General features: G+C 50.3%; 1 protein-coding gene across 1 annotated transcript in view; it reads right to left on the bottom strand.

Moving 5' to 3' along the window:
• EPAS1 (endothelial PAS domain protein 1) overlaps positions 1 to 14689 on the bottom strand; it is a 92517-nt gene that overhangs the window by 28796 nt on the left and 49032 nt on the right. The window contains exons 2-4 of the mRNA XM_018055188.1: positions 11564 to 11754; positions 2431 to 2582; positions 1941 to 2025 (exon numbers count right to left, since the gene is read on the bottom strand). Of these exons, the coding sequence (XP_017910677.1) occupies positions 1941 to 2025; positions 2431 to 2582; positions 11564 to 11754 (428 nt within the window). The remainder of the gene's footprint in view (positions 1 to 1940; positions 2026 to 2430; positions 2583 to 11563; positions 11755 to 14689) is intronic.

The raw sequence follows: 14689 nt of genomic DNA, 5'->3' as shown, positions 1-14689 counted from the left end.
ACTAACCCTTTGCTTATAGATCACGAGTCCACTCAGGTCGGCACCTTCAAAGCCTTTGCTGATTCACTGATTTTGATCCCAAGTCGTCAACACAGGGACCGAGAGACCTAACATTCTACTCAGATCAACAGAGTAGAGTCATGCTGAGTCACAGCACTTGAGAGCGAAAGGTCCTGGACTTTGCCTGGTCCAACACTGTCACTCTGAAGAGAGCTATTCCCAGGAACAGAGCGATGAAGGGACTTGGTTCAAGTTGTATGATCAGACAGAGACTAGGTCAGAGGTTGAACTGACTGAGAACCCAAGGGTTTCCAGAGTAGAGAAGAAATAAGAGACTTTGGGGTTTTCTCAGGCTTCCAGTGCCTGTTTTAGAAAGGGATTCAGAAGGTCTGGCAGCCTTTTTCTCACAGAACTAAACAAGACTTTCTCAGCAACACAGAGAAGACAGTGAACAGCCCTGAGAGCTCCCCAGCCTGTGCCTGACCAGAGCCAGGTGGCCTTCAGGAGGGAGAGCAGAGGGGCTGGGGGCGGAGGCGGGGGTGGGGGTCGGGGCAGGTGGTGGGAATCCTGCACTCTGCAGGCTCAGGTGGTGACAAGGGAAGAAGTAGGCTAATGAAATGTATGCTTTTTCAGCATGTGTGATAATAAGAGCAAAACCTTGTAGGCTTGATACTGCCACCTTGCCTCTGTCATTCAGGTTGGATAAGTACACGCTCCATGTCAGTGACAGGTGAGAGCTATAAAAAGGGATGTTAGACTCGGTACAATCTGTTCAGGGCAGAGACTGACTCTCGGGTTCAGAAGGGACCTTGAAAGACATTGAATTCCCTTTTTCTTAAAGCTTCAGTCCACTTGACAATATGTCCATTAGAGCTTTTGCGCAACTGTCCCCAGTTACAAGAGATGAAGCAGCCAGCTCCGACTGTCCCTGAAAAGTGCTTTTTGCTTGTATGGGCCCTTCCTTCCACTGGCACCTGCTGGAGCCCCCGCAGGTAGAGTGCAGTGCACAACACCTTTCAGACTTTCTCCATCAAAACCGCCTGTTCCATTTTTTATCACCCAGGGACCAGACTCCTTCCTTGGCTCTGGTGGTAGCTAGTCTCTAAAGGTGGTCCCGGGGAGCCACATCTCATCGTATCAGGGCCTGGTATAGCCCCCTCCCACAGTGAATGGGCCAGGTCTGTAACTCACTTTAACCAAAGAGTGGTGCTGTACCAGTTTCAGGACTAAGCCTTCAGAGGGCCTGGCAGCTTCTACTTTTGCACTTTTGGGGAGTCCTGAGCTCCCCAAAAGGGAGCTAAGAATATAAGTATAAGAAGTTTGGCTACCCTGGAGAGACCATGTGGAGAGGAAGAGGCTCTGATACCTTATGGAGTGAGAGAGAGCTCCAGCCTCTGGCTAAGCCACAAGGTCCCAGAGGTGTGGGTGAGCCCTCTGCTTATCCCATCGAGTTGAGCCCCCTGACATCACATGGAGCATAACCACCCACAGAACCCACCGAATCATGAGAGACTATAAAAGGACTGTTTAACCCACTATGTTTGGGCAGTCTGTTACACAACCAGCACACGGACAGCTGCAACAGTTCCCATGAACATTTTGGCACAGACAAGCTGATTGGTTTGGATGGTGTCATTCGGAAAAGATGCTGGACACTCAGGTGATGAAACCTCTTAGAGATGGTGTCCTAACCCACAGGAGTGCCCTAGGAGTGTGATCTCAGGCACCACAAGAGCCAGCAAAAGATAATTCTGAGTACTAGGTCCTTTCAGGGCCCTTGATCTCATCTCCAAAGTCCTGTTGGATTTTCTGTGGGTGTCTGTTTTTTCTGGATCATGATGGCCATGATTTATCGACCCTACATTAGTACACAAAGGGGAGGCAGGTCCCTTCCCCACGTGGTGTTAAGTAGGAAAGAAACACACCAAAAAATACCTTACCATTTTTGAGACTCAAGTTCTCACGGATCTCCTCATGATCACAGGGATGAGTGAAGTCAAAGATACTGTGTCCTGTTAACTCTACCTGTTTCAAAAAACAAGGTTGGGCTCATTCTTCCTGACACTGAAGAAGTCTCCAGGAGGAAGCTGGGTCCCCTTTCAGGTTTGGAGAGAGGGAAGAGGCCGAGTCAGACCTTCTCATATTCCACTCGGCAGATCCACAGACACACAGGTGTACCAGAGGTCACGACAGACACGGCTGACAAGGGGGGCCTGCAACCCAGCTGGCAGAGCTGTCTGCCAGGCTGGCCACCGGCAATGCTAGCCCAGTGCCAGGGGCTCTAAGTCATTTCTAAGGTCTGAGGCTTGAGATCAGAGGGTGGGTGCACGCAGGGAAAGGTCAGGAGGGAGGTGATCAGAATCTTCCACGAATTTCTACCCCTAAATGGAAACATTTTCCCTTTGTGAAGGAGCCCGAGGAGGGTGTCACCTGTGTGAGTCCCATGAACTTGCTGATGTTCTCCGACAGAAAGATCATGTCACCATCTTGGGTCACCACGGCAATGAAACCCTCCAAGGCTTTCAGATACAAGTTGTCCATCTGCTGGTCAGCATCGGCTTCAGATTCATTTTCAGAGCAAACTGGAAAGACAGGGGGTGGGGCTGAACAGTTTGCATCAATGTGGGGTTAAAGCAGATGTGACTGGTGTGGATGGATGTCTTCCAGGGATGGCTCAAAGGCATCAGATGGATTTTTCTGGAAACACACACTGCCAACCACCTAAGGGTCCGTCACATGCCCAAGGAGCAGGCATCTGATGAGCACCACTGCACGGAGGACACCCTGCTGGGGCTTCACAGGCAGTACAGTTGCGGCACTGTACCTGTGGTACTGGCGGCAGTGGGGTCACTGATGTCAAGGCAGTTATAGGAGTAGTCAGGATGGTCATTTTTCCCTAATGGATGTTGAGCAATGACGGCATATCAGCCTATCACTGAGAATGCTATGTAATCTTCAAAACACCTGTGGGGTAGGTCCTATTTTCTTTTTTGGCTTATCTTACAGATGAGGCCCAGAGAGATTAAGTCATTTGCCCAAGGTTATAAAGGTTGTGGACTCAGGCAGATGAATCCAGAAGCCACACTCCTAACCATTCATCAGCTTTGGAGTCAAATAACCACTGACTCTATTCCTCCTATTAGGTTGTGGCTCTAACTGACATGACAAAGAGTAAGTGAAAACCTCTTTGAATATCAGTTTCCTCGTCAGCTAAATGGAGATAATAATGCCCATCTCTTGTAAGGATTAGAGAAGTATGGAGAATGCCTAAAACATACCAACTAGCATGAATTCTCTCCCTTTCTGGCTCCTTCTACAACACTGTCACTGTCTTCAAATTACTCAGACCCCAAATCGGGGCTAGACGGTACACTAAGCCACAAATCTAAGTAAAAAATTCAGGGTGACAGAGATGGGTGCCCAAGAGGAATACAGTCAGTCAGTGCTGAAGGGTTCACAGGAAGAGGGGGTTGCTTTGAGGTGGTCAGAGACAACTGTTCAAAGAAAGGCATTAGAAGAGACTCATGAAAAGCAAGTATCTCTCTCTGTTAAATGAAAGTAGGGCTTTCTGGGCCTACTGGCGTGGGCAGACGCTGGAAAGCATGGAGGAGGCAGAGCCTGGAAGGAACTCTGCAGGGATGAGAACAGGTCCACCCGGCGGAAGAAAGAGGGTCTGTGCCCCAGGCTCTTCGACTGGGCTCGTGAGTCCAGCGGCCTGGAGGAATGGCATCTCAGACCATTGCTTTGGGGAGATTCGTCCGGCAATGGCATGCGAGATGATTTGGAGAGAGTGAGGATCAGAGGTGTGAAGCCACAGGAGGAGGCTGCTGTGTTAGTGGCAGGCTGTGGAGGTGGTTGCTAGGGGCAACCGAGGAAGGCATCCACTCCCCAACCACTCTGGGGGGCCCTGGCCTATCAAGTAGACCTCTGCTGTCTGCAAAATGTAGCCTCAGCTCTGGCCCCAGCGAATAAAGCTCTCAGGCCCTAGACCCTTGGTTGTTACTGCTCAGACCACAGACTTTAGTTCAGCCCTGCTTCTCCTAGCTCATTATTTAACTCCAAACATACATTTACTTATAAAAACTTGTATTCATCCACTACAAACATCAAGCCAAGTATGCTTACCTTAATTTGCAGAACAAGAGAATCATAGAATAACCTGTCACTTATGAAAGTTAATATTCACTTAACTAAAAAAGAAGTTGTTCGAACTGAGACTACTGGAGGGAATGTAAAATGCAATTGAATTTATGGGCCACTTGGCAAGAGACATGTGGATGCTGTGCAATAAGGTTCAAGGGCCTTCCTGCAAGGGCACTGGATTTATTTGGTTCTCTTTTCCCTTGAGCCCCTAAATTTAAGCTCTGGGCCATACACTGTTATTCCTCTAGAACAAATCCAAATTAGGAGATGTTCCTACCAAGGGGCTTCAGTGGCATCCCTGGGGACCGGCCACCTTCAGGACACAGCATCAGTGATTGGGCTGGGGTCACTGATGCTGTCCAGGGACAGGCCACCCTTCAGAGCCAAGAGCTGGGCCATGCAGAGTGTTATCCTAGTGACTTCCCTGTGTTTTGCTAAAATGGTAGAACAAAATGAGGGAAATTCTTTCCTCTTCATACCCTGATTCAGGCAGCTAGCCTATGGGATGGGAGACTGGGAATGGCCTTTTACCATACACATGCCCATACCTGTTCCCTGCTTAGGGTCCTTGCCAACCAACTGGTTAGCCAAACTGATGATAATGAACCACAGTTCTAGGTGTGGGTGGTGCCACGGCTTATATTCACACTCCTGGTTAACACCTAAATTTAAACAAGGGCTTCAGAAGAGACCACGACATTACCTAGTGCTTTCAAGGTGGAGCAAGCACCAGGACCACTGCAGGACTTGCTAAAACAAGGATTTCTGAGACCAGAGCAAAGTAAAAATGTGCGATCTCTCACTGAAACATCAAACCATGCTCAGGGCCCTTCTAATGGTGGAAGTCCCCATGGGACTGCAGAGTCACAGAGAGCCATAGAGCCAGCCCGTGATGGGCCCTGTGCCCAGCGTTCCTGATTCAGGTCTCAGGCTGGGGGCAGGGCTTCCCGGGTGGCTCAGTGGTAAAGAATACACCTGCCAATGCAGGAGACACAGGTCAGTCCCTAAGTTGGGAAGATCCCCTGAAGGAGGAAATGGCAACCCATTCTTGCCTGGGAAATCCCATGGACAGAGGAGTCCAGTGGGCTACAGTCAATGGGGTCACAGAGTCAGACACGACTGAGTGAGCATGCGGGCATGCAGGTTGGGGGCTGAGAATCTGCTTTTCTAACAAATTCTCATATGATGTGAATGCTGGCGACCACAGGTAGAGACCATCACTGCCTTAACTGAAAGTCCTATAAGCCACCCTAATGCTGGGAAACGGAGAAGGCAATAGCACCCCACTCTAGTACTCTTGCCTGGAAAATCCCATGGATAGAGGAGCCTGGTAGGCTGTGGTCCATGGGGTTGCTAAGAGTCAGACACACTGAGCGACTTCACTTTCACTTTGGAGAAGTAAACGGCACTGGAGAAGGAAATGGCAACCCACTCCAGTGTTCTTGCCTGGAGAATCCCAGGGACTGGGGAGCCTGGTGGGCTGCCGTCTATGGGGTCGCATAGAGTCAGACATGACTGAAGTGACTTACCAATGCTGGGAAAATCAACATGTTTTGGCAAGTGGTGACCTATTTGGGGGACATAAGGAGAGATTTTCAGCACTGTTAAAAATCACACCAGACAGGTGAGCGCCTTCTCCAGAGAGCAGAGGCCAGTCCTGTGATTTCTGGCCTAGTGAAAAGATTTTTCTTCTCTTCAATTTCTTTGATCTCAGTGGCAACACTGACTTCAAAATCTGGAGTCATCCCAAGACAACCTGATTTGGGTTAGCTAGGCCCAGAGGAAATAGTTCCGCTTAAAGTTTCCTGTTTTTAACAGTTCCAGCACAGCCAAACTGGTTTCCATCCGTGCCCAGTACACTTGCTTCCAGGAGGTGGTGAAATTGGCTGCAACAGCTGGCCAGCTGGACTCCAGGAGGGAGGGAGAGGGGCACACACAGCCCACGAAGGGAAACAGAGCATCTCGGGACTGAAGTCACAATGGCTTGGGGACCAGGAAGCCAGCAGGCCAGCCCCCTGAGGACCTGGAAACAACGGGGCCTCTTTCCTCTGTGGAATCATTTGCTCCCGAAGCACCTGCCTATCCTCCTGGGGACTTTGGACGGAACCTGGCCAGCTTGCTGTCAGCTTGGAGCTGAGGGTTGAAGCTGTGGGGCCGGAGGCAGCACTTTACCCAAGGGGCTAGGGCTCCAGGCACATCACCTGGCTGAAGACGGCCCTGCCTTTCCCCTTTTCCTGTCTCATGGGAGCATCAGGTCTCCTGAGGGGATCACTAATCTCTGACTCAGTGCTGGGCACACAGACAGTTCACTTGCCCACAATGCAGCTATCACACTCCTGCCACATGTCTGCCCCATGCTGGGCACGAAGTCAGGCCATCTGTCAGCAAGTGTCACTTACTGGGTGCTCAGCCCTGTCCTCGGGAAAGTCAGGTGTAAGAGCATCCTTTCCCCAGAGGAATCTACAGACCAGTGGGGAAGAGACAGATAAGCTGCCGTAAAGTTGCACAACAATCCGAAAGAAACCCTCAGTGCCCAATGAAGAGGAGCACACAGTAGGTGCTTGATAAACCCTCAGTGGACTCTTTAAATAGCCCTGGGCTCCGGGTCCCAGTTACTTGCTTCCCAGGACCCTTCAGGGTCTGACCCCCAAGAAGAGGAGCGGGTCATGCAGATCAGAGGCACTCTGCAGAGACTCAGTACACTGCACCCGAGAGCACAACAAGATTCTTTCAAGCTAAAAATAGCCCCAGTAAACAGGCTTTGATGACTCCCCACAGCCAGGATATGCGCGGGCTGAGGTTTCGGAGCACTTTTTCCGGAGCACCGCGCATTTCCTTCAGGCAGCACCGCCTGGGTGGGGTTGGACCTGAGGTGGGGCGGGGGGTGGGCAGCAGGAGCTGGGCATCTGGGGTGAGCAGGCAGTGGCGGGGCAGATGCTCCTGACCGGGCCCCTGGGGCCAGGCAGACCATCACAGGTGCTGCTGTGCAGGGTGCCAAGGTTATTTTCCCTCTGTTCCTACTCTGAGAAGTTCCGAGTATTCTGACTGGTCTCCAAACCACTCTGATGTGATCCTCCTGGGGCATACGTGCTTGGTGGGCAGTCACCCCGTAGTTATCATCGAAGGGGCTTCCCTTTCACACTGATTCTTCTCCTCGGGCTCTGCTGGGCCCAGAGACCCATGACACCGCTGGGCCCTGGATGTGCTGACTGCAAAAGCAGCCCCGTCAAGCCATGAGGAAACTATTTTTGAATGGTTTATCTGGCCATCAGCCCCACCTTTAAACGCCACCATCACCAGGTAGTAGGCTGGGGTTACCCTCGCATCTTTGGCAGAGGGCACTGCGTCTTATCTGACCTGTGGGCCTCCCAAAGGGCCTTGAAAGTCCACCATTAGAAATGCATTTCTTTGTCCTGTACATGACTTACTGTCCTGTCTTACCTTTCTATATGACCCCTCATGACATACGGCACAGGGCTGGGGCAGCAAACACCTGCTGACAGGCCAGACTTAGCAAATTTAAGCTAAGGGAGCGATCTGCACAAAGTGTCTCTAGAAGAGACTGTACACCAGGGGCTGTCAGCGATCAAGATCCCGGCATGAGTCAACCTTTCAGCTCTTCTCCAACAGGACAGAAAGAGGCCTTGGTTTGGAGGGTGGTTGGGACAAGGGGGTGAGACAGAAAGAAAGTAGGGGAGAAAGCCTGGGAAAAGAAGTCTGAAAGAGGGGCATAAGAAGACACCAGAAACCATAGCTGCCTCCCCAGTTTCACCTCTGCTCTCATTTTCCTGCATGAAAAGGTCATGGTAAAAAGCTAAAATCACTTGTCCCACATTTTAATGCCTTTCCCTTGGCAGTCTAGAGAGGAGGAAATCATCGTCTCTTATTAAGAGCAATGTCTTCACTATGCAACTGCTAATGAATTAATCATAAACCTGACATTTGTCTTGGAAATCTTGCTTCCCATCGATCTCTAGCTCTTGTGTCAAATGAATTTGATTTTTCCCTCACGAGTGTGTGTATGGGGAGCCAAAAATCAATTTCATAGTGAAAAGCCAACTTTGCATATTACTGCTGTCGAAGGCCCTTCAAGTGCAGGAGTGACCCTCATTTGGGTACAGTTTGTGGGGCTCCTCTTGAAAGAGGATTTAAGACAATCAAGTGGCATTTCCACTGATGTTCCCGTCAGAATGTGTTCTGTTCTCAGCCCAGCGTGGAAGCTAATATCATAAAGCTATTGTTTCAGTTTGCTTCCTGTGATACAAATCTCAATCGGCCGCCGAGACTCCCAGCCTGAATTTCTCAGCGCTGAGGTTTCCTCTCCAACATTCCCACACAGAACAGCCTACTGTGAAAATCAAAGGGAAACGTGTTACTAAGTAAAGAAGAAACTTCTCTAAAGCAAAACCTGGTCTTTTTTAGCCTTTTGAACTCTGAGGTATGCAACCAGCTATTTCCTATCATAAAGGGAGCCAACATCGACGCTCACCTTTGTTAGAAATGCTTCCATCATGGATCTGTGGTTTATTTTGACTTAGGAAGGCTTGGCGACTCTGCATTTTGCTAGAAATTGCTAGAAGGTAGTAAGAGGACAGTAAGGGTTTACACTGGGTTTTCATTTACATCATTTTCCCCCAAAAGCCTATACTTATAAATCTATTTTCTTGATCATAGTTGGTTTTATCTCTAGGCTGTAACTTATTGAGAGCCTAATACATGGCAGCAAGAGGATAAGGATTTTTATATCCAACATCCTTGGACAGCACTGCAAGTGAGTACTGGCAGCCGCTTTGTGCAGCTGAGAAAGTGAGCTGGAAGGGTGGTAAGGAGGTTTTCACAAGGCTGCAGAGAAGAAAGGCAGCCTGACTGAGGTTCTAGGGAAGCTCTAACTGCCCACAAATCCTGTACATCCCTTCGTTGCGCTGCATGTTTTAAACAAGCAAAATATGATTAAGATTGTCTCACATTCAATTCCTAAAAACATCGTCAATAACTGGTCTAAAGAGTGTGGCAGCAACTGTGGAAGAGAGGGCACAGAGAGCCATCTGTCACCTCCTCCCTCGGGTGAGGCATGTTTTATGAGAACTGCTCCTTCAAGGACACCCGGATCAGATGACCAAATCTGGACACTTTTTATCCTTTTCTGTCATTTCTTTCCTCTGGACTGAGAGGACCAGAGCCAACATGCTGAGTGCTCCAGTAGGTCCCAGGAAAGCCCAGCCAGAGGGCAGGCACTTTGTGTCCACAACTTGCAACAGGCCCTGGGCAGGGATATGTGAGGTCTTGGCTGTGGCCACTCTGGTCCCATCTCCCCAGGTGTGTCTGGCCCACAGGGGGCTCTCGCCAGCACACTTGCAGGCAGACATGCTCAGAGCCTCTGACACATGTCCTGTCCAAGCCAACCCTGAACCACTGAGAGGGGGGTGGCTATGCACGGGAGAGCTTGGAAACCCAAGGCCATGCACCGAGAGCAAGGGTAGAAACAGCCACTGAGTGTGTAAGGATCTCCTACAGACCCCACTGCTCAGGGCCAGCCCCCTATGCCTCCGTTTAACTTTGGTTCCCCACCAAGGAAGACCCCCTTTCTCCCCAGTCACCAGGCCCCATCCACATCTTCAGGTGATGACGACCAAGTCTGCAGAATGCTCCTGCCCTCCGTGTCTCTGTTCCACTGGATTCAAAAGGACTTGAACTCCAGGTACTAAATGTGTGCCTTTGCAGCAAAGTTAACTTTTCTGTGCCTCACTTCTAATCATCTGTGAAATGAGCAGAAATATCCTCCAAGACGAAATTCAATCAGGATTAACGTATTACTCTTTTGGGGACCCCTGTTGGTGAAGGAACAGGGGTGATGGTGGTGAAAGGAAGTAGTGATGAACCCAAAGAAATCAGTGTCTAAAAGTGGAATTTCATTTCGTGTCTCAGAGTGGAATTTCAAGTACTGGAACAGGGAAGATGAGATGCTTCTGGGTGTGGGGAAGGGGTCTCTGTTTAGTCCTTAAGTCCTCCACTCCCTGTTCTGTGCAGATGGAAAGATGATTCCAACACGGGCAGACACTGCCCTCACCTGTCCTAGAGAACATGCTTCTTTAAAGGACAGGTACACCCATGCCCTGCGATGGCACCTCCAGGCCTTGCACTTCAGTCCACGGTTCCCTTTCTCTGCAGCATCTAAGACACCACGCCTGCCATCACCTTGCACTGCTTCTTTCAAAGTATTTTGAGAGCAAGGTTTCACCCTGGGTTCTCTCCCTCCTGTCTGCTCTTTTCTGAGATGCTTTAGATTTTCAGGCCAGGGTTAGCCCTCCAACCCCTGGACCCACCGTGCTGTCATCCTATTTTCTGAAAGTCTTCCCCCCATATCCTTCCTGCGCTCCCGGGCCCAGAATAGCACATGGCGCTCCGGCTTCCCCGCCTCACAGTGGATTCCCTCTGTTCTGGGTTTCCTTCCCAGAATAGCCACTGCATAACAGGATGGCAGAGTCCACCCCGCTCCAAGGTACACGGCTCACTCGGGAAAACTGAAAACCAAGCATGAGAGAACTCCCCCTGCCGCCCCGCTCTGCTCACCACCTCGGACGTGGCTACCGACGGTGCCACAGCTGGGTGGGGGCGGTGGGCGCAGAGGGGCGCAGCCCCCTACCCAGTTCCCTTACAGAACTGGCAGACCAGAAAGGACTGACTATCTATCTGTTAGATCTGATATTGGCAGAAGCCCCAGGCCTCCTCCTTCTGGTCTGGACTAACAGGAAATGGTATTCTGAAGAAGATGAACTCAGGCGGGAAAAGGTTTCGTGACCTTGAGACTTGCAGAGATAGCAGGGAAGGTGAGAATTCGTGGGTTCTGAGGGGAGATGGTTATCTGTCCGGGGCTCCCCAGCATGGCTGGGCCTGTGCTTCTCAGACATTATCTCAGTTTATTCTTAAAGATACCCCGAGCAATAAGTATTCTAACTCCTTTTACGGATAAGGAAACTAGGGGCACAGACGCTGAATAATCTGCCTGGCATCCTGGCTAGTAAGAGGCAAGGGTCACATGGGCACACCTCTGCCTTCTGGAGAAGGTGGCCGGTGGACAAACACTAAGATGTTCCCTGAAGGATTCATCCAACCTGGACTGGAGTGTGGATCTGCCAGCCGAGGGCATGGCAACCGGGAGCCAGCGCCAGCGGCTCTCACTCTCCCAGACCTCTGTGTCCCCTCAGCTGCCAAGGCTTCAGCCCATGACTGTAATCACCACCAAGGCCACTGCTGGAAAGAGGTGCAACAGAAGAGAACTAAATGCTATGACGGCGTTGCTGTGGGTGGGAGGTGTGCAGAGTGGGGGTTCCTGGGTGGCCTGTCAGCTCTGGCTCCTGCGTGTGAGAACTCGGGGGTCGGGGCGGGACAGAGGGAGGGGGCCCAGGGTTCGCGGCCTCACCGGAGGAGAGGAGCTTGTGCGTGCGCAGGAAGCTGATGGCCAGCCGCATGATGGAGGCCTTGTCCAGGTGTGAGCTCACGCTGTGCGGCAGGGGCAGCTCGTGCGCCAGCTCATAGAAGACCTCTGTTTCCTTGCTCCGCCGGCACCTGGCTGCATCTCGGGACTTCTCCTTCCTCCTCTCTGAGCTGCTCCTAAGTTGAGAGACAAGGGTTAGTCTCCAGAACATCACTGCCATCCCATCACACCCCCGGTCATGACACCCTCAGGACTCCCCCATCCAAGGCATGGCTAGACTCTCCCGCTGAGCTGATGTGGGCTCCCATCGGTCACCTGAGCCACAGGTGACAAAGAGCTCTGCCTTTGTGCATCTCGTGTCTGCTCAGCCACCCTCCTGTCCCGCACACCATGGAGTCCACACCAGGGCTTCCAGTGGGTGAAGTCTGAGCAAAGACTTGCTGGTTAAGTCAATCCACTGACAATGCCTGGGGGTTTTTGGGGACTGAGGTGAGTGCCCAGGACAAAGAGGGAAGTGGGAGGAAGCTGTGGCCAGTGGCTTAGATGGCTGTGTCAAAGCCTCCGGAGAACAAGATGAAGAACTGCTTCTGGATAAAATGCTTAAACAACTAAGCCCAGTAGTGGCCCTTAGATTCCATTTCCTATCAGTGATTTCCATCACAAAAATTGAAAATGCCACTAGAGCCCAGGAGCAGTCAACCAGACGGACACCTATCTGTCTGATGTCCCAAAGCACATGCCTGTCAAGGGTTCAAAAGGACCAAGCACAGACATGCTTCCTCTCTGATCTACCAGCATAGGCTTCCAGTCAGTCGCATCTCCCTTCTCCTTGCAGGAGAGAGGTCCACTTGCCAGCGCTGTACATTTATATTATTTAAACTGATTAGCCTCAGTTTTCTCATCGGTAAAATGATAATACAGTACTTGCCCCACAGAGTTAATGTTGAGGACTGAATGTGATAACACATGGAAAATCTTTAGTGCCAGGGCTCTCCCGATGGTAAAGTAGTGTTAGCTAATAGTAATAACAAATTTGTCTATGAAGAGATGAGCATGAGAGCAAAAACGTTACAAAAGAGTACAGCAGAATCCTATTTTCATGGAAATATATGCATTATACATAACACCTCTTAAATAGGAAAAATCTAGAAATATAATAAAATATACTAAAATACTAACGACTATTGCTCTTACAGCTACCCTGTTTATGGTGCCTAAACAGGGATTGTGTTAAGCACCACGGCACTGGCTCCTCTAATTCTCACAACTACCCTTGGAAGTGGTTATTATTATCCCTGATTTACAGAGGAGGAAATGGGTCGACAGAGGCTAAGCATTGTAGTCCCTCCTTTATTCACGGGGGTTCATTCCAGGATTCCCAGAGGACGCCTGAAAGCACCAACCGTCCAGGAGCCCTGCATGTACTGTTTTGCCTTAGACTAATGGGCAGGTAGCATATACAGCACCAACACACAGGACAAAGGAGTGATTCACGTCCTGGGTGGGACGGCAGGAGATTTCATCATGCTACTCAGAATGGCATGAGACGGAAAACTTAAGAATTGTTTATTTCTAGAATTTTCCATTCAATATTTTCATCCTGGGGTTGACTGTGCGGAACTGAAATCGCAGAAAGTGAAACCACGGATAAGGGGGGATGGCCGTTAATTCACCTGCAGCCTCTAAGACAGCCTCTAGGTAGGGAAGTGGGACTCTACACCAGGCATCTGGGCCCCAAACTGTAGACTCTTACCCACTAACAATGTCCTGCCTCCCTATCTTCAAAAATGTTCACAGTGTCAGGTCAGTGAGGTGAGGAGGAGATTTTTTTTTTAAGTGCTTATCCATATTTTCTTATGTTTCTATAAAATACCTATATTGCTTGTTTAATAAACAAGTGTTCAATGACGCTCATAGCTCGCAAGGCCTCAGCTCCGGCTTGCTCTGTCTATCCTTTCTCCTGAGAGTTCTAAAACCAAAGGTTACTTCTCTTTTTGTTTGGCTTTGCAGACTGAAATCTGGACAGAAAAAAAAAAAATCAGTATTTTGGAGATTCCCCAAATGTTGACATGCCATCTCTCAAATCCCTCAAGCTTTGGGGACGCCGTCTCTCAAACCCCTCAAGATCTGGGGCAGAGGCACTGTTTTGACTTTACAACATGCTTTATTTTTAAAAAAACAGAACATCCAACTCCTTGGATGGATTAAGCATCGTAGATCCAGAATGCAAGAAGAAACTCCAACACCTCTTGATGTTCTGGAAGAACCTTCTGAAAAATTGTGAAATGGGTGGGATTGTTTTTCTTGCCCTATCTCCCTTTTCTGTTTCCTTTACCAAACCTGCTTCCTCCGCGCCCCGCCGCTCCCCCCCGCCCCCCGCCCCCCGCCCCTTCCCCGCTGACTTTCAGCTGTTGCAGCTCTGGGCCTAGCACCCCGCCCATCCTCACACCCATCGCTCAGAGCCTGCCCGAAGGATCATTCTGCTCTACTTCCAGCCGTAGTGGCAGTTTGTATACTAGTCCCTCCCAGTTGCCTTTAAATCCTGACCTCTGACTGTGGAGCACAAGCAGTTGGTCAAGGTTTGCAGGAGTCCTGGCCCAGGAAGGGAGGGTGGGAAAGAGGCAGGATGCTGTCACTGTACCCACCGCACCTGCGTGTCACGACTGCAGGTAAAGGACAGCCGGTGTCTTTAGGACACTGACTCCACTCTCTAGCACCTACGTTCACGCTTTCTGAAAAAAGCATCATCAACACATGATCAGCCATTTGAAGCCTCTAGGGAAAGCCTGGGCTTTCCTGGTGGCTCAGTGGTAAAGAATCCACCTGCCAATGTAGGAGATGCAAGTTTGATCTCTGAGTTGGGAAGATCCCCTGGAGAAGGAAATGGCAACCCACTCCAGCATTCTTGCCTGGAAAATCCCATGGACAGAGGGACCTGGTGGGCTACAGTCCATGAGGTCGCAAAAAGCACTGGAGACTCCTTAGCGACTAAACAACAACAGCAACAAGAGAAGGCCCCCTGAGTGAGACAGACACCAGCACAGGCTGTGACCTTCAAGCCAAGATCCGCACACAGTGCTTCCCTTTGCCATCACCCTTTCCTTGAAGTGG

This window comes from Capra hircus, chromosome 11 (genome assembly GCF_001704415.2).
Source record: "Capra hircus breed San Clemente chromosome 11, ASM170441v1, whole genome shotgun sequence".
Lineage (NCBI taxonomy): Eukaryota > Metazoa > Chordata > Mammalia > Artiodactyla > Bovidae > Capra > Capra hircus.
The sequence above is the reverse complement of the archived record's forward strand: the minus strand, read 5'-3'. Positions and strand labels throughout refer to the sequence as shown.